The 20,266-nt window shown below is 43.4% G+C and overlaps 1 protein-coding gene and 1 long non-coding RNA gene across 6 annotated transcripts; one reads left to right on the top strand and one right to left on the bottom strand.

Moving 5' to 3' along the window:
* Positions 1 to 11,738: 11,738 nt before the first annotated feature.
* On the bottom strand, positions 11,739 to 16,633 carry PDP2 (pyruvate dehydrogenase phosphatase catalytic subunit 2). Of its 5 annotated transcripts, none has more exons than XM_053987271.1 (2): positions 16,551 to 16,633; positions 11,739 to 13,837 (listed from the first exon to the last, which is right to left on the bottom strand). In XM_053987271.1, the coding sequence occupies exon 2, from the start codon at positions 13,780 to 13,782 to the stop codon at positions 12,181 to 12,183; it is 1,602 nt and encodes a 533-aa protein (XP_053843246.1). In that variant the 5' UTR covers positions 13,783 to 13,837; positions 16,551 to 16,633; the 3' UTR covers positions 11,739 to 12,180. The 5 variants fall into 5 exon arrangements, with proteins under 5 accessions (XP_053843246.1, XP_053843244.1, XP_053843248.1 ...); XM_053987269.1 differs by lacking the exon at positions 16,551 to 16,633 and adding an exon at positions 16,433 to 16,538; XM_053987273.1 differs by lacking the exon at positions 16,551 to 16,633 and adding an exon at positions 15,913 to 16,010.
* Positions 16,634 to 16,771: 138 nt separating this feature from the next.
* Positions 16,772 to 18,436, top strand: LOC128812709 (uncharacterized). The gene is made up of 2 exons (XR_008438800.1): positions 16,772 to 16,998; positions 17,954 to 18,436. It is a non-coding gene; the product is annotated as an uncharacterized LOC128812709 (long non-coding RNA).
* The last annotated feature ends 1,830 nt before the right edge of the window (positions 18,437 to 20,266 follow it).

Here is a 20,266-nt window from a genome sequence, read left to right as displayed (position 1 = left end):
ATATTTAGGCTACGTATTGTTTTTAACCTCTTCTTTTTATTAGCATTGTCTATGATGTAAATCAACAGATTCTTTGCCAGAGGGGAAAAAAGTTTGTAAATCCACAGAGACCAAAGGAAAAAGACCAGCATGCAAGAAGTACTTCAGTAATTTTGAAATGAGGATGACAAATTTATTTTTTCAGGTTGGTGCATTATTTTCTATTACTTTCTTATCCTTAATCAGTCCTGGCTTACACTACCCATAGTGTAATTAAGATCACTAATTTAATCTAAAATAGATTCTTAAAAGTCAGTTTGTGCTTTCAGCTCGAATTTTACACACACAGCAAGTCAGCTGAATGTGAGGTGGTAGTTTTGAACTGTGTGCAGAGGATTTTTGCTACAGTTTCCATGTTTTCTGAGCTTCATAAATACTAAAAATCTGCTCGGACAGACTGCCCATTCACACTTGCTTGGTTTTGAGGGAATGGTGTTTGTTTCCATGGAGGTTGAGGGTTTGGGGGTATTTTTAGTTTTTGGAGAAGGGACCAAAATTGTAATAAGGCACAATTCAAAAGATACAGTGATTTTGAGCTTCAGGTTTCTTTTTTCTGACTTCAGAATACTCTAGTTTAGGTAGTCTAATTTTGCCACAAAATTAATCTACATAGGTACATCAGAAATTTTCAGTTTTAGGGAAGTGAAAGAATGATTTCTAAAATAAGAGTCTAGAACACAGAAGGAAAGACAGACATCCTCTTGAAGTTATGCAAGTTATGTGCATTAACAGTAGAAATGACAAGCACAAGAAACACCAAAAAAAAAGTAATTTTAGGTACTGCCTGTGTCCTTCCCATTAGGGTGGTATAAGTGAGTCTATAAAAGCATTTGCAGTTTTGTGTAAATCCAGCAGCCACCCTGATCACCACAATTTCTCAAAGTTGAAGGTATCTCTTTAAATAGCCCTCTCAAAAGATCGAATTCTTGGCATAACTAGATGAATTTTGCAATGCTGGGTGTGAACAAAACACCTCATGTCAAATACATTTCACTCTTCCATAGTGAGGAGGAGGAAGCAGGACTTCCCCAAGACCTGCTCACGCCCTGTGGCTGAGTCTGAGCTCAGAGCTGGGCACTGCCAGGGCTCACATCTGTTCCTAGCACGGTCTGATCTCAGCAAACTTTCTCACTCCACTGAGTGTCCTTTCTGCCCTTTATTCCTTTCTCAGGCATTTACAATATATGTATTTTCTTTTATGCTTTGTATGAAGAGAGGTGAGAGAGCTGGGATTGTTCACCTGGACAGGAGAAGCTTTGGGGTGAGCTCAGGGTGGCCTTGCAGGGCCTGAAGGAGCTGCAGGAAAGATGGAGAGAGACAATTGCCAAGGGATGGAGGGACAGAACACAGGGAATGGCTCCCAGTGCCAGAGGGCAGGGCTGGATGGGATCTTGGGAATTAGGAATTGTTCCCTGTGAGGGTGGGCAGGCCCTGGCACAGGGTGCCCAGAGCAGCTGGGGCTGCCCCTGGATCCCTGGCAGTGCCCAAGGCCAGGCTGGACACTGGGGCTGGGAGCAGCCTGGGACAGTGGGAGGTGTCCCTGCCATGGCTGGGGTGGCACTGGATGGGATTTAAGGTCCCTCCCAACACAAACCCTTCTGTGATTTTATGATAATGTAATTCTTAAATATCAAATGTCATATCCTAGAAAAATATCCTCCAGCTCCCCCTCATTGCCTGATGGGTCTCAGGGTGTTCACCCTGCACAATGAGCTTTGTTCCTCAGTGAGGAAAGAAGAAATCAAGACATTACTTAGGGTATTATTTCATGATAATAAAGCTGACTGCTTGGGCATCCAGCCGTGTTTGAAATGTGCCAAAAAGGGAGGAATTAGAGCAAAGTCTTCAAGCATGCCCAGCTCCAGAGCTCCAGTTCTGGGAAGCACTCTGTGCTCAGAATTATCACTTCCCACAGGAATTAGTTGTGGCCTGATGCAGTGAGTCTTTACTCTTCCTTGAGGGTAGATAGTTTAGAGGATTTATGCATTTTCCAATAGCAATCCTGCTTGAGACAGTGAAGTAGAGTCACTCATCCATAAATTTACCTTGCCACTTCAGCACTAAGTGTTGATACCGAAGACATATCTGCCTCTTACATATGAGGAAGACTGGCAGTGGTTAATAAGACCTTAATTGCATGCAAGCCTCACGTGGAGATAGCTCAGAATAGCAGAAGATACCAGAAATCATTTGTTTATCCCATTGTATACACTTTATTTTCCTTGGCATTAACTGCCCTTATTTTTTCTTCTTTCTCTCCTTCCAGTAGATGTGCCTTGAATCTCTTTTCCAGATGGTTTCTATCACCCTTATGTTGTTTAAAGGTTCAGAACCAATTAGCTAAGGCTTTGCTTTCATTTCACCAGCTCAAAATTTCTGTATATCTGATCACATTGTTCCACCTGTGATCCTAATGAGCTAGAATTTCTCATTTTGGGAGCCCCTAAATTCTGTTTATAGTCTTTTCCAACAATGAATTCATCTGTTCAGAAAACAAGGTTGGACTGTGCTCAAAAATAACTTATAATGAGCCATGTCAGCAAATACCAGATAAAGGTAGTGCTGAAAGAGGGAAATGAATACTTCAAGCTCATTTATGATTTATGAGTTCAGGGTTGAAATGGAAGTGGCACGTAATAATGAACAATGGAAATATCTCTTGTTTGGAAAGTGCAGGTGAATAGAACTTTGGGCTTGAATAGGTTATTAATAGGTTATTGATCCAATCTATTTCTGCTACAAAAAAAAAAAAAAAAAAAGAGACCAAAGTTCAAAAACTGGTCAGCAATAAACAAAAATATACTCCATCAGCCGATAGCCAAAATAGAGATCAGCCATATGCACAGCCATAAAAATAGAGACCCTTAAGCATCAGTCATGGGTATTTCACACTTAAAACCACACTGCACATGCAGGTACAGTGTGCACATCCAGGGGGTCCCACTCTTACTCCTCCCAAGTTTTCCAAGGAGAGGTCAATTGACTCTGAACAAAGTCCCAGGGTGTCGTGGTAGTGAAAATTTGTGTCCTCAAGGGAGAGCACAACACTGCATTTCCTATTCCAGGCCAAGGAATCAAAATTTCGGTGAGTTTTTGGAGGTGGACATTTGCTTTCCTTCTACTTTCCCAGTAGAATTGTCCTATTGACCACGAGGTCTGACTGCTGTGCAATGCCTACATCACTGGCATGTTTGGTTTAAATTCTACCCCACCCGGGGAACCAGAGCCAGCCTTTGCTGGCTCAGAAATACAGTCATGCCTCTCAGCTCATGGCAAAGTCCTTAGAGCAGCTAAAATGTCATCAACTTGAGAAAACCACCTTTGGCAAAAATAAAAGTTTAAATGGATGCATATTCATACCTCTCCTTTTTCTTCACAGAGCATAAAAAATCATATTTTCATCACAAAAATGCATTTATAGCAGGAGGATCCTGGTGCTCATGGCTGCCCAGGATCCCAGCTTGCCTCCAGGTCTTGTTCTTCCTCTGTAGATCACATGATGTGTCTAGCGACACTTACACAAAAAATAATGTATATACAGCTGCAGCAATCAGGTGGTGTGGTGAATAGTACAGCCTGTTCAAATTGATTTAGTAATTTTGTTATATTTTAACTAGATATGTGGGATCCTGCCACAATTTGCAATTTTCACAAGACATAATTGCAAAATACAACTGAAGGAGAGCTGTTTGATTACAGCTGTTGTTTGCTGGGTACCACGTGGGTATTTTGCAATAAGGACATAAAATATGAACAGGTTCACCTGTTGCTACATTTCCTGGGTTACATTCTTCCTCTTGCTCTAGTTAACATCAGAACTTTACAATTCCTGACCTCTTCAAAAAGTGTGTAAAAAAGCAATAGAAAATTCATACACTGAGCTGGAAAGGCGATCAATTACATCCATAACTGGAAAGTTTTTGAACTCTCTCAGCAACAGAAGTTTCGTGGGAGATTGTTTTCATCAGAAGGATGAATAAAAGATGAGTTGGCAGGTGAATCAAATAGAAATATTTATTACTAGCATGCACTGAGAATGACACTAGAATGCCTCTAAAAGCCTGACTGGGGAAAAAAACATAAATGAAAAAGCCATTTAAAAATTAACTCTCATTCCAGAAAAGGAAATTAAGATAACCAGATAAACAAGCACACCATGTGATTAAAAAAACATACAAAAATTGAAGTCAAAACAAAATTGAAGCCAAAATGAAACTGAAGCCCCTTTTCCTTTATGTCACATGGTCATAGAAGAGCAGCAATGTCCCATTGTTTCTGTGGGTTTTACAGTTTTTTTGGGGTTTTCACCACAGAAACTCAGATTATTGGCCAGTGCCATCTGTTCTACTGCAGCCAAAGATTTCAGAGACAGAGGGCTCACCACAAAGTCATAATAAAAATAAAGAAATTCCTTTTTCAGCAGTGTTAGGGTTTTACTAGTATTGCCATAGTTCCAATAATAGAGCAATTATCTCTTATTCATAAACTGAACTCTGCAAGTGTGCCTGCTTTGGGAATTCACAGGGGATTTCACAGCATGGCACATCAGAATTAGGGCTGGGTGCACTGATTTTATTTGTTTTACATATGCTTCCAAACAGTCAGAAATAACTGTTCCAGGATGATGCATCATTAGCCCCAACCCTGGAAGATTTTAATCATGACCTATTATTTCCTCTGAAAATCTGGCCAAATGACCGGATTTCACTTCTAATAGAGTGAGAGCACAGAAAAATCTGGTTAGCAAAGACTCCAAATGGGTTTGAGATCAGAACCCACAACTTTGCCCTGCTCCACCACTGCCCAGCATCTTAATCCTTCAGTTGAGTTCCACTTATTGTCTGGTTATTTTATTTTCATGGTAAGTGGTTAGAAACAGACTCAAACAAATCCCAGGCTGAAGTTTGGGATTACACAAAAGGTGAAGTTGGTTTAAGATGATGATGCATTACTTTTATCAAATAACAATGAGGACAAAGTTATTCCTCTGTCCCCCAGCACTTCAGATGGGGGTTACTTGCTGTGTTTATTCTGCATTGCTGTGACAGCAGTAAACAGTGGGAGAAGCTTTCTATGGCATTGTGGATTTTTCACATGTGCACCTGACTGAAACCACATCTGGTCGCACTTTGGAATTCCCTCACCCTCCTCTATGGAAGAAAATCATGTCTCCCTTCTCATATTGCTCTAAAATTACAACGTTGCCCCTTTTTCTTGATGCAGTTGCTTGGAACAATAATCAGAAGATGTGATACCATGGAGTAACAGAAATAGGAGAGGGAGAGGCATGTGGGAAATGTGACGGCAGGAATACACAGAAAATGCAAGTTTTGGTAAGTTGCACCCAGTGCAGGCAACTATGTCCAGAAAAAAAGAACTGGAGATAAAAGTAAGGGTAAAGGGTGGGAAAACCCTCATTTTACTCAAGAATGCCAGCTGACAACGAGGCTGGAACAAGACATCTCTGTGAACACCCAGACTAACAGTGCATCCCCATTCGTCCAGGAGCATTCCAACGCAATTCCAAGACTAGATATTTGTCCAAATGAAATTGTTTTAACCTAAGCCACAGCGTGGCCCTGGGGCAGCGTGGCTGCAGCTGGAGCTGCACAGCAGCAGGAGGAGACACCGGGGGTGTGGCTGAGCAAACACTTCCCCGGCTCTGGAAGCATCTTTTCCTCTTGTGCAACTGCAGCCTGTCCAGGAAGCTCAGGCAGGTGTGTCCTGGCGTCACTTGCATGTTCTTGTACCCCACAGTGCCAGGACAAGGAGATCGTTCCACAAAGCTTAACCCCTGAGGGTACATGGGCCGTTCAAACTTGGTCTTGAAAAAGAATTAAAGTTAATCAAACTCTTGCTCAGATTACCCCATTCAAAAGTTTGAAGTACTAATAAATCACACATAATTTTTAAGATGTGTGTAGGTGGTTGGTGTTTTTTTTTTTTCTATTTTCAAGAGTATCTGAAATTTATGTTATGAAAAGTAAGAGTGAGGAGAGACTGGTCACAGCACAGCAATCCCTTTGCAAAACCCAGGTGACATCGTCTGGCCAAGCCCGGCTCTGCAGGTACCAAAGCAGGGATTATCCAGTAACGCACTGAAATGGGAATTCTGCTTGTTAAGAAAATCAACACAGAACTGTGGAGTGTGAATTTGTTCTGTGAGAGCCACCTCAAAGCAACCAAGTCCATTTCAGAGGGGACAAACCAAAGCAACTGAGCACAAATAAAGAGGAGCATGCCCAAGGCTCCACCCTGGGAGCTCAGAACCCTCTGCCCTGGCAGCAGAATGCTGGCTCCTAAAGCACTGCAGTTGCCTACAGGCAGGAAGAACTTCCACAGGGAGAGCCTCTGGGCTGGTCTGGGAGAAGTGCAAAGCCAGAGTCTGAACTCACCTACACACACACACACACACCCGAACAAGTGTCTACAGGATTGGCTCCAAAATTTCAGCAGGGAGGCATGGGAAGTGTGCTTTATGACCCATTCATCTGCTGCCCATAAAATTTTAAACATTGCCTGATGATAACAGTTTCCCCTTCTGCACTGCCTAATTTAAAAAAAAAAACCAAAACTCATCAAGCCATGCAGTTTTTTCTCTTTAAGAAAAGTGCCAGATAAATTCCCTTAACCCAAATAAAAACCATAATTATTCTTCCCTGTCCCAGCTGCTGGCTCCCAGACACCTTTTTCCTTGAGGAAGTTAAAGAGCTTCAGTCACAGCATCCCCAGTGCCTGACGCCCAGCTCCAGCAGAGGTGCCCTGTGTGCCCTGTGGTGCTGTGATGTCCCTGAGCCACGAGCACAGAAATGATCTCAGCTGACAAAACAGAGATCCAACAGGAGCAGTGTGATCCAGTCCTTCAGGATAAACACAAGGATCTTCTAAAATGGCAAGAGTTCTACTGGACAGTGACAATTTGAAGGTCAATGTCCTCACCACAGATACAAGAAGGGAAAACAATTTTTCATGTCACACCACGCTTTGTAACCCCAAGAGAAATTGACACCTGGGATTCTTCCCTTTCTACTTTCTATGGAAGTCCTCAGCCTGTGGATGTACAGAGCACACACCAGCAGTGTGACAAACTGACACCTGACAAAACCCCCAGGTGTGCACAGCTCTGCCTCTGGTTCTCATTACAACTACAGCCCTGAACAGAGAACCTCTGCTCAACTTAATATCAAAAAACTCCTCCTCAGTTTTAGACAATATCTTCTGGAAGAAATCAGTCCCAAACAATTTTCTTTTCTTTTTACCTCTCCAAGAACAGATAAATACTCAGAATTAAAGGGAATAAAGTTAAGCCTCAAAGACTAAGTACATGAACACTTGCCTTGCTACTGGTCTATTGCAATTCAAGGGTTTATTGTTTTTGTAGGTGTTGTAGGGGGTTTTGCATTATTTTAAGACAATTACAACATTTTGAATGTTACAGTGATGCTTTAACTGCTGATGAACATGTACATACCAAAGTTAAAATAGCTTTCTCTAAGTGTCAAATTAACTGAAGCCCAGTTTGGATATTTTGGCCAGTGAACTCATGTCCCCTGTGCTACCTGGTCAATTTAATGGAATAGTGTCAGGATGTCTTTACTTCCATTTATTAAGAGTTGCTTTTGTTGTGGAATGTCCCCAGAGTTATAAACACTTCAGCAAACTCAAGCTGCTTACGTCTACCCCTGGCTGAACCTTTGTGCTTTCTGACCTGGAACCTGGCATATTTCCCTAGGAGCTACATTCCAGTGCAGCAACCAAAACATTACATTTCATCCATTTAATAAAGACTGGTTTTAAGTGTGAAAGGAGTATTTTTACTTAGAAAAACAGTGATCCCCCCTCACTAACTACAAAAAAATTGACAAAAAAAAAAAAAAAAAAAAAAAAAAAAAAAAAAAAGACCCTCTCCCAACTCCAACTACATTTTGGAGGTCTAAATACCTATATATAAACAAGCATAATAATTTAGGAGTTCCAAAGTTGTACTTGAGTTCAAGGTGTAAATTTTAGGGAAGAAAATAATATTTTTCCTAGTATTTACATCCATGCTTAACCTCAAATATTTTACTTAAAAGCCATAATGCCCATAATTTTAAGACACTGAATTTGTGTGACTACTGTTGACTATTACTTCTCTTACTGCTGCAGAAATGAAGAACACAAAAGGTAAGCAGAACTATCTAACCTAAACCAGAATGCCTGCAATGATGTTTATTCCAACAGATTTTTAATTTTGCAGGAGTTGCATCTAAATGTTCTCACAAATCTTCACATCATCGCGCTTGCAGGACCAGGTTAATGCAGATAGTTTGCTCACATAAAAATTTTTGACTCTCCAAGTCACAAAATACTATTTTTATTAGTGCCAGTTAGCTCTGATTGCACTAATTAATGAAGCAATTAAGAGATGAAAATACCTACGATCCATTTCAAATGGGTACAATTTTCCTCACTGGAAGTGTATGGTGTACACATACTGAGAATTTGGAGTGACCAAATCTGGAACTTTGTTAAAATACATTGGATAGAAGACACAATTGAATTGCTGTCAATTCAGGCAATTTCAGGGTGCAGTAAGTTGTTGAACTCATACAACTTACCATGGTTGTAGTGGGTGAATTCATCACAAAACATTTTGCTGTGTGTACACAGTCACAGTTCAGCACAAACTTTAATTTCTGCAGTGACTTTAAAACGTGAATATTTCCTGAGTAAATATACACATCTAATACTGCAGAGAATTGAGACTGAAAGGAATTGCAAGAAAACGCAGTATTTCAGCACAGTGTATACTTTATTCTGTTTGAGCAGCTCTTCAGAGCTGAAGATCCCTCAGGCTTGGTGGGAGAATCCCCCTCATTTTGATCAGGTACAGGTCTTTTGGATCACCTGGCACCAGCTATCAGAGATCACAAAATGAGGGGTGACAGTATTGTCACCTTGTTCTTATGTGAGCATGGAAGTAGAAATGACTCTCAGTGCTTGTGGCTCCAGCTGCTCAGCTGTTTGATGGGATGAATGACACAGGCCGGGTGCCACAGCAGCTGGCTGGGGTGTGGCACCTCCAACTGGCTGCTCCTGTCACCTGTGTGACAGCTACAGTGACAGAGAGTGGATGTCCAGGGGCTCTGTGGCAAGAATCCATAGCTCTGTCATCTCACAGTTCCGGGCTATCAACTGAGAATATAAAACTCAGTGCTCTGATAAGAATGCCAACACCTTGCTTACCAGAAGGTTGTCTTAGACACGTGCTTGGCATCTCAGAGAATCAGCTTTGGCTTTCCAGAGTTCTCAGACACTTCTACAAGGGTGGACTTTTCACCCTGCGGTTTTTCCATCCTAATTAGTCCTAGTTCACACTCTTTTTGTGGAGGGGGAGGACTCTCTGGCAAATTCCTGTTTCCCTGTGTGCTTGCCCAGGGCAGTGGTGGAGTCACCACCCCTGGAGACATTTAAAGCCATGTGGATGTGGTGCTTAGGGACATGGTTTAGTGGTGGCCTTGGCAGTGCTGGGTTAACAGCTCGATTCAATCTTAGGGATCTTTTTCAACCTACATGATTCTAAGTATGGATGGATTGCCTTCACTAACAGCAACAAATTCCAGGGAATATGTAGCTGAATCCATGATTTGTATTTAAAAAACCAACCAACCAAACCAAATCAAACTTTTACTTAGTTTAACATTATCCTTTTTCACCATAAAGAATTATAGTGCTGTATGTAAAAACTGAGCAAACCTACCATGGAATGGGAAATAACTTCCTGATTTTCAGACACGTTCCCCATAACAATCACTACCAATTTGCAGGTGCAGTTACAACCTACACACAATGTCTCCAGGAGTTAGACTTGAAAAAGTGCTGCAGTGACTCTTTCAAGAGATGACCTGGATATTGCCACTGGATGGTGAAAGGAACAGAACTTTGTGTTTATTTTATGACTAGACACTTGCTGCTTTGCTACAGTACTCTTGCAGCAGCAGTTTGGCTCTACATTAAATGTTTTCTAGACTATCTTCATAAGACAAGTCTCAGTTGACATTCCTTTGATAATGGTTTAGCACCTTTGTGCCTCTGGCCACACTGCTAAGTAACTTCTCAATTAAGAGGTAGCTGAGAAATGCTTTTTCACTACTTTATAGCTAAATTTCAAGCAGTGAAGCTGCTGTAACTGATCCCACAAGAGGATTTGTAGGAGCAGAGCCCAGTGAAGCCAGAAGGGTCCAGGGATGCTGCTGAGGAGCTCTCCCCTCCTCACCCCCTGCCCTGCAGGCAGAGCAGCCCCCTCCTGAGGTTAACACAGGCCTGACCATCCCCGCCTGCCTTTCCTGGCAGAGGAAATCTCAGTCCCCACAGCACCAGCCCGGGGGATGAGAGCAGGGCAGCCTTCAAAGCAAGCTGGACCCCAGCACCAAGAACTTCAGCAACCTCTGCAGCATCTGGCACAAACCCCAAGTCTGCCTGCAGCCCTTATCACCCAGAGCTCAGGGGCAGATATCCTGAGGTAAATCCTGGTTTGCTGGTATCAAGGGGAATGTCTACTCATTGAATCTGCCTTCAGGTTGAATGGCTGGATGTATTCCAAAATGTACTAGACAAAAAAATAATTAACAGTAAATTCAGAAGTTTTTTTAGGGATGCATTTAGTGATTGCAATTGTAGCACTGAATTACAGTCAATCCTGAATAGTCAAAAGCATGAATATTTTTTCAACAGTTTTATCTTCCTTCTCCTTCTAATCCTATCTTCAAAACAGACTTTTAAATGCCTGAGAAAAAACACTAAGAAATTTTATATTTAAGGAAAAGTACACAAAGAGCCCCAAATCCAAAAATGTTACCAGTTTAAGCCCCAAGACCTTGTCTACTTAAGGTCTTGAGGAAAAAAATAACTTTTTAATCTGCTAAACAGTAGGAGGATAATGCTTTTAAGTGAATTTAAGAAAAAAAAGCAGTATTTTTGTTTGCTCTTCTGCACCCACGCGAGTTCTTACTCAGCAGCAAAGAAGAGTAAACAGGTCTATATTCCCAGTGTGTACATCCTTGCGGGAAACAGTTCCTGTTGAGTGTAAACAAGGAAGAGGCACCAGAGAACACCATATGTAAAAGCTAATTTGCAAGCTTGGACAGCACTCTGGAAAGTGCAGTATAAAGGAAAACCATTGTAAAATACACTTTTGTGTATGTTCAGAGACTAAAACATACATTCATTAGGGAAAATAATTCTGTACCTATAAGGAGAAGCAAGAATGAAAGATTAAACCTATTTTGGAGAAGTATCAGCACTGTTATTTCTTCCAAGTTAAATCTGGAAAGAAAGGTGCTCTCTTTTGCTGTATTTACTTTTAGGTGAATTTTTGAACTTCTAGATCTGACAAACAATTTAAATTATCAATACTTTAATAAAGAGTACATTGTTTAAGCAAAAGACTCAAATGCTTAAGTCTAGTACTGTTAAATCCTGAACAGGGAACTTTGAAGACCCTCATGTGTTTGAACTCTAAGCTGTCATACAAGTCCACACAGAATTAAGAGAATATGAATTCCCACTTGAAAAGAACTGCACAAGAAGATACAATTTTTCCCTTGCTTAAGGAAGAGAATCAGGAAAAGACATCTTTCCGGAGCTCTTTGAGCAGTCTTCTTTCATGTTGTTTTATAAATATGGGGCAATTTGTTAAAATATCTGACACATCCAAGAAAGGTTTGGTAGTTAATTTATTTAATTCAGTTACAGTGCTTCAACAGGATGCTACTCGCTCTCTACAAGAACAGAGCCTGACACTCCATGCAGCTACACCTATTATCCATCTCTATTAAATTGTACCAGTCTCAGTGAAATTTGCCTTGTTTGTTCATTGGAAAGTTTTACCAGAGGTTCTCATGGAATCAGAACTGGTCCACAATCTTTAGTTCAGTCACATTTCAGTAAGGTTTTATGAAAACATTTTTCTTCAGTGTATACAAACCTGGAAACCCAGGGAAATTTCACCTTTTAGAAAGTTATTTTCAAAGCCAGTAAGTAACAAAAATATTTAGGAACTTGCAGGCACTGGTAGCAGCTGCACTACCAGAGAGCGAGAGGAATGGTTCAGGATCAAAGTTCCCTAGTGATATTGAGCTGCAGCAGTGCAAGGCTCTACTAGTGGCTCCTGTAGTAATCTTCAATAGTTTCTGAGTTGAAGTACACCACCGTGACAGTGATGTCGTCCCTGTACATCCTGGCCAGGTCCTCGGGTAGGGTCAGCATGGCAGCCAGCTTCTCTGGGTCAACCTCGCCGTACTCGTTGCTGCCGATCGCGTGCCGGATCAGATGGGTGGCGGTGTTCTGGTCCAAGGAGGCCAGGCCTTTGCTCTTCCTCTGCAGCAACAAGTTGTGCATGTAGCCCAGATTAACTGGTTTCTTAAAAGTCAGTGGTGGTTTCTGCATGTTGAGCTCTGTAAGGTGTCCAGCAACAAGTTTTACAACCTGCTCATTACTCAGCATTTCCCACAGCCCATCTGAAGCAATAACGAGAAACTTATCCTTGCTTCTTAACTTGTGGTATGTAACTTCAGGCTCTGCAGTTAAATAAGGGGGGGTATGGTAGTTTGGAGGAACGTACTGATAAATGTTTAGAGCCTCAACATCACAGCTGTTCTCGAGAATGCTGTGTTGCAATTCTTTACTCCATTTTAATTGCACATCTCCAAAAGCTCTGGAGGGCATGAGAATCCCCAGTAATCTGTCATTCACAAATAGGGTTTTCTCCTCAGATCTAGGATGTTCTCGCTTCATTCTTCTAATTTCAAATTCATCGTAGGCATTGTGGTCTCGGGTTAGAGGGAGAGTAGACCACGTTCCGTCTTCTTCACGGACCCCTAAAACTGCTCTGCAATCACCGGTGTTTGCCACATGTAGGTGAACACCGTCAATGTGAGCTACACAGGCTGTGGCACCAGAAAAAGCTACTTGCAGGGCAATATTTCTCATCAACTCATTTTCCTGAGGAGCCTGAACTTCCAGTGATATGTCTGAGTCTAACCTTTTGAATGCACAAATCATGGCTTCCTCCAAACTAAACCCTGGCTCAGTGTCCAGGTCCAGCAAGTGCTGCCAGTAAACCCGCAGGTTCTCAAAGTACTGCGAGGTGATTTCGTGGTACTCCACATCGTTGGGATGCTTGTGCCACTGCAGAATGGGCCGCACTGGTTTCATGGCCTCCACAGCCAGCTCGATCTCCTCCAGGCTCTGGCGGGGCATGAGGGACACGGCGATGTAGTGCAGCAGCCTCTCGCTCACGGCCTGGGCGCAGGCGGCGCCCGCGTGGCCGTCGAACACCCCGAACATCATCCCCGCCGTCTGCAGGCACGTGGCCGCGCTTCGCCGGTCCTCTATGGGGCTGTTGGAAGCCAGCTGGTTGCTTTCAAACCTCAGCACGGAATTTGTATTCTTGCCATTCAAATCCAGTGTTCTGTGGGATAGTTCGCCTGCTCTGAGTATGTCGTTGATTTGTGCCGGAGACAGCTGGAAAGAAAAATGCTCTTCTTCGGTGGAAGTGTGCCGGAATGCTTTGGGAAAGGAGAAAGTTCTGTCTAAGCTGCAGCTCCCAGCAGGGTAGGGACATGTTTTGGAGAAAATAAGCTTCCATTTGATTTTGTTTCTATTTGGGATACAGATGGAGTACCAGCGTCCTTTCCCTTGTAAAATAATGCTGCTTCTGGCTGAGCTTAAAATCCAGGATGATACAGTTCTTGACATCATAAGTCACTCCAAAAATGGAGCACCTTCCTTCAGTAACACAGAATGTCCTTGCAGCCTGAAATATAAAAGGAGGAAAGGGAAAATAATTAGAAAGTTCATAAGAAGCTTTCCATACAGAAGTTCAAAAGCATATCTAGAGCTCTCAGAAACATTAAGAACTTCTTTCCAAAAGAGATTGCTGTGGATAAAGGCATCTTAAAAATGATACAATTTCCATCACTTAATTATAACCAAGGATATGACTGCTCCTTTTAACTCATCAGAAAAGATAATTTCTACTTTCCAGACAGGTTTTTTTTTTCTAATTGTGGCAAGAATAAGAAGAAATGGCAACATTGCGAGAAATGTTATTGGAAACTGCACAACGAAAAGCCTCGTCTGACATGACACAGAACAAACAGATCCAACAAGCTTGAAATCTAGAACTTAAAAGTGACAATTATTGCACAACTCTCAAAAAAGCCTGCTAGCGTACAACTCTATTAATAGACTCAAAACTTCAAACCCAAGAGAAGATAAGTACTTCAACCCTGTGGAAAGACTGAGAGATGTGGCCAGTTAATGATTTATGTGAATTACCATGATCCTCACAGCTAGAACAAGCTAGTCTACTTTTCCAATTCTGTTACAGCTTGTAAGCTCAGCTGTTCTTTTTTTTACCTTCAAGGTCTTAACCAACCCTCAGGCAGGCAGGATCTTTTACACAGCTGAAGGGAAATTCTACTGCTGGCTAATTAATGCTTTTTTTACAACATTGTGCATTCTGGTGCAGTGAAAGCTATAAGACACTGACAACCTTTGCAGGTTCACAATTTGGCTTGTTCATTTGGAGGGCAATTAGAACAAGCTGCAGGGAAGATCTCTGCTGCCAACAGCACTGAAACCTCAGGCATTTCAGCAGCTGAAGCTCTTCAGTTGTCATGGGGGAGGTCTTCACATTGTCTCCTGCTTTCAATAAGGTATTCCAGCTGTGGGATAGTGCTAAGTACAACCAGATGTTCACTCACAACAGAATTTTTCCCCATGGAATTAAAAAACCTCACTGTGTGGCAGCACCGCAGGTACAATTACTCCCAAAAGATCCCACTAGCAGCCACTGAGAACAAGAGAGTTCTCTGTGAACTTTCAAACACTTTGAGGTGGCCTGTGACACCATTTGCTCAGGCTAAAGACACTACATGCTGCTACAACACCAGTTTTTTAGCAGGACACTTCACAAGAAATAACAAGAAACCAGCCAGATCAGGTGAGTGGAAATGCTTCCAAGAAATCAGCAGGAAGTAAAAGTCACCTTGAGCTATTCTAAACAGAAGGCCTACTGATACAACCCAAGAACTGCTGAAATACTGTTTGGAACCCAGAGCAATGTGTCACAAAACATTTCTGAAGTGTGCTACCCGTACTTAATGCAGAAAAGAGCAGACAAGCATTCCAACAGACCCCACCACTATGATTCTGGTGACCTAGTGAGAACAGGCAAAGACACAGCATAATTTCACTGCTGATGTCAGGAGAGGAGATGGAAAAGGCAGTGCCACGGTCCAGGCTCGCCTGCAGTCTCCTGGGACACTGCATATCCCAACACACACAATGCCTTTTGTTATCCTACAGAAAGAACACAACCAAAATAATAGGAAGACAGCTGACACTACCAATTCCAGCAACGGCTAAACCCAAAAGCACCTACAGCACAAGACAAGCCAAGGTTTGCCAACCTTTTTCAGTCCATTCACTGTTCTGTTTTTCCTTCATTCTCTTCCTGCCCCTCTCAGCCACATGAGATTGAAACAAGGATGACTTTCACATACTTGATCAAAAAGCCGATGGAAACAGTGTTGTAAAGAAACGTCCCCCGTTCACACCGGCCGGCTGACAGCGCGAGGCGCTGTGGTTTTCCGCCCAGCAGCAGAGTCACTGACACCGGTTAGCCCTGCGCTTGCCTAAGGTCGGGTAGCGCTGACGAGCCCTAGAGCTCCTGTGTGCCAGCCCTGCTCACTGCATTCCCATCCTCGGGGTCCTCCGCAGCCGCAGTGTGCAGACGCTGCTGCCCAGGACGCCCCCGGTAGCGGTGCTAATTAAAGCGGTGTGCTAAAGACCATTATGTAAGAGCCAATTATTACATAAACTCACTCCCGCTCCAGCGCCGGCACTGCCTCCCCCGGGACGCGGTGTCCCAGCGGGGCCCGGGCCGAGCCCGGCCAGCCCCAGCACGGCCCGCAGCTGCCGGCCCGCACAGCGCAGCAGCGCCCGCTTTTCCCAGTGAAACAACAGACACCCGTTACATTTGGATTTACAGCCCCTCTGAGATCCCCACATTCCCCTCACTCCTCCTCCGGACACTGCCCACACCCACCCCTCATCCCACACATATCCGGCACACACCGATCCCTGCCCCGCCACCTCCGCACTGCCCCAGCCCCACACACCGACCGCCCCCTGCTCCCCAATACCCTGTACCCCCACACTCCTGTCCCGCACACACCCCTCTGCTCCCACACACCCGCCCCGCACCCGGCACACAGCCCGTCCCCCGCATATACACCCATCCTGCCCCACACCGCCCTGTGCCCCGCACACACACCCCTCACCCCGCACACACCCACCCCACACCGCCGCTGCCGCCGCAGCCCGTGCCCCGCACAACTCCCACCTTCCCGCTTCCGCACAGTCGTCGCGCCAGGCCCGGCTCCGCTCCCTGTGCCCCGGCACGGCTGCCCCGGCGGTGGCCGCTCTCTGCCCGCCCCGTCCCCCGCCCCCGGCGCACCCACCGGCCGAGCAGCCGCCAGTCGAGCCCGCCGGCCCCGCGCTGCCCCCGGCGGGGCTGAGGGACGGCGCTGACCGACAGCCCCGCCACCCAACCCGCCCTGCCGCGAGTTCCCGTCAGGACACGGCAGGGCGGGCGCGGCCCCGCCCCTCCGCCATGTTGTGCGCGGCGGGCGCGGCCGCCCGGCTTGAGGGGCCCCGGGCCCCCTCGGACCCGGCACCACCCCCCTGAGGCGCTGAGGGAGCGCCGGGCGCGGCCCCGGGTAGCCCAATAACGAGAGCAAAAAGGAAGCGAGTGACGCGTGTTAGGAAGAAAAAGCACCAGCAGGGGTTTCTTCCTCATTAATAACATTTAAAACCACGCTGTTTCCTTGAGGGAGGACCCCTCGGCTTTTCGGATTTTTTTTTTTTCCAGTACGATTCCACACCCTTCAGCGCAGAAGACCCCGGCTGGTGAGGCTCAAAATCTCAAAGCTCTTTCGTAATTAACTCGCCATATAAATTATGGAGAACAAAAGGGCTCATTTTGCTGACTGCCCGGTTTTTTGGTTTCATATGACTGCTTGTCTCAGATAACATTTCCACTGAGCGGTTCTGAGCCCGGTAACGAGGGGAAAGAATGGGCCCAAAGTGCATGGAGGTTAATCAGTAGTTACTGATGTTAACGCAGTGGTTACTAAGTAGTCCCTGCTTTAAAACCTCTAACAATCATTTTTGCAAAAACAGAGGCTCGCAAGTCACAAGAGGATTTGATATGATTAGTGCATTTTTAAATTCGCCTGCCTTCTTGTACTGAAGGATTTTTAGTTGAGTAATGTGGTGCAAGTATCCTAGATGAGATGAGCGTGTTCCCAGGTTATCTCATGTGGAAAGATGCCAATCATCTTCAATGACTCTGAGCTTTCACTTGTTTCTTGTTTTTATTAAAAACAATAGTTTCACGTTGCATGGAAAAGCATACCAAAAAAGTAGTTCATCTTAACAAAAAAATTCAGAACAATATTTTAACACATGCAAAAAACAAAAACAAAAACAAAACAAAAAAAAAAAAAACCACAACACACCAAAAAAATTGTTAACACAATTGTTAAAAATTGTTAAACACTTTAAGTTTGACATATAATTATTTTATCTGCCTGACAAATCTGAGCTGAAAGAGGCCACCCACAGCAGCCCTTACCTGCATCTCTCTGCTCTGTGCAGTGCTCAGATACACCAACAGCAGCTTAGGGATCTCCCCAGGGAATGGTCCTGGAGCCTTTGGGCACCGCTCCAGGGATGCACAGGCTGGGATTGTTGGGGTGTCTGTGCAGGAACAGGAGCTGGACTCAATCACCCTTGTGGGTCCCTTCCAACTCAGGATATTCCATGATTTAATGATTCTTCCTTCTGCCCTACCAATTTTCAGCTTTTGTACCATTTGAACCCTGACACAGCAGCCTGAAGACAAACCTGACTGCTCTGAGTTTCCTGTGCTCCCACCATGGTTAAATGCTTCTCTTCAGCTGAAAACTGTAATTTATTGCTCACATGCCCATGCAGTAATTTCATAAATTCACATGCATAAGCTGAAGTGACTTAGGAACCATGTACATGGAGGTGAAGCAATTAACAGTCCTGCAGGAGATATCCCTTTCACTCCACACTTTCTAAACACAAGAAGGAATACCATATTGAAGGTACTTGACAGGGCAGAATATCTAATTGAGATTTCTGCTTTGGACTGTTTGATTATGCTGATGAACTGAAATTATATATAATTAAAGGGAAAAAATAGTAGAAATTCTACTCTCTGATATCATCTGAGGAAATAAATTGTATTGCTCAGGCTTGCAGTGGTTATGTCTTTAGGAATAGCTAATAAAAATGGCAAATTTCTGTAGCAATGGTGCTTGGTTGCCATAGTGCTCTATGTTCTTAATTTGCATTGAAAAAATTAGAACTCTATTTAAATAAAACTCACTTGGTTTTGACTTTGTTGATTATAGGTGAGCAAACTTTAGTCCTGTACCAGAAGAAAATCCTTACCTGTATTTATAAGAAAATGAGTCTAATTCCAGGTATTGTATTAAGGTACAGCTATATGGTAAAATATAGCAGATCCTATATTTAGACTTTTTTCAAGGAACAACCTTGTCTGCTGACTTGTACAGTCAGCAGCTCTGGTATTCTGTGGAAATACATTCTTGAACTCATTTCTGTATTCTTGTTTAGGCCAGACTGCACTATTTGGGGTTTCCTTCTTCTTTCCCATGGAATATTATTTTTCCTCCTGCTTCTTTGTTTGGACAACTGGCTGTGGCTACTTTGGTGCAATTTAAATATCTTCTGCTTCCAGAGGCTGCAAACAGCTGCCCCTCATCCACACTGCCTTCACAGCAGGTGCTTTCTGTGGATTGCTTTCTGTGACCTCGTTGATATTCATGAAAAGTCGGTGACTCTTGATGCTTTGTAAACATTTCTTGTTATGGGGACACACAAAGATCAGAAACCCTAAAGCCAGATATACCTAAAAAAGCAAGTTAAAAATTGGACTAATATTTCTAACAAATAGCTAATGCTTTTTGTCAAAAAACTGACCAGCAGCAAAAAGTTTGAATCCAAAGAAAATTAGTAAACTACTACTAAAAGTAATTTCCTAGTTTTCAGAAGTTTTTCTGCAATTAAGAGACTCAGCCTAGTGATACAGATTAGAAAACAGCAATAGATCCAAACCCTTTGGAAACTTGTGAACATGCAAAGGAAGGTGGGTCCTTTGGACGAACTGTCTCTCTGGCCCATCTCAGAGAACACAGACTGAGTTTGGTGCTTTTTGCACAAAAAGCTCTAAAGTCTAACAACCAGCTTTTGGAAAGGAAACAGCACCAGCCCACAAAACACCTTCCTGCTGAGCACCTTTAAGAACGTGCCCTGTTTGCTGGCTGTATCTTGCCCTGTGAATAATGACATTTCATCTGCTGTATATTACATTTTGGATTTTCACAAAAGGCAAATTGGCACCACAGATGCCGAAATCTCTTATTAGAACCACATAAAACCCACAAACAAATGGAGAAATGAAGGAGGCTCTAGGTCTGTTAGAGCAACTGCACTTTTGAGTTTGGTTGCAGCTATTTCCTGTCTGATCTTCATAAGTAATTGAAACCAAACGCTCAAATGCTAGGAAAGAAGGCAAGCTGCAAGAAACATAGATGAACAGAGGTAAACACCATGGACAATTAATTGTAGGAAAGCTGCCATTCCAGCTCTCCAGCTTCATTTAGCCTCTCCTGTTGCAGCAGAGGCTCAGCAGTGTCTGGAGTTGCGGGGGTTAATCTGAAGACCCAGTTTAAGTCAATGTAATTGCACTGGTGCAAAGGTCTTTCCAGTTGCTGTAATGGGATCTGAATGCCACATGGATCATTTCTATTGGATGTTGCTTAAAATGGTTTTAGTTAAACAAACAAATGTTCATGAAGGTTCTGTGCCACTGTAAAAGTAAATTTCTATTTCTTGGGGTCAGTTTTCAAGTCCAGGAAAGTCTTGTGTCTTGGGAAGAAGTGCTCATGGGTAAAAAAAGTGATTATATTCCTTTCCCCTCTCTCCTCCTTCCACCTTCTCCTCCTCCAACAGACAAACAGGATGAGCTGGCTCCTAAATTTTATTTAATATTCCACTGAGTCGATATGAAATTAAATGATTTGCATTACTATTTTGCTGTTCACAACCTGGAGTAAGATGC

Source organism: Vidua macroura, chromosome 11 (assembly GCF_024509145.1).
Source record: "Vidua macroura isolate BioBank_ID:100142 chromosome 11, ASM2450914v1, whole genome shotgun sequence".
Classification (NCBI taxonomy): Eukaryota; Metazoa; Chordata; class Aves; order Passeriformes; family Viduidae; genus Vidua; species Vidua macroura.
This window is presented reverse-complemented; position numbering and strand designations above follow the sequence as displayed.

Bases quoted from the DNA above. Each gene is read 5' to 3' on its own strand.
- PDP2 (XM_053987271.1), bottom strand. From the start codon at position 13,782: ATGATGTCAAGAACTGTATCATCCTGGATTTTAAGCTCAGCCAGAAGC.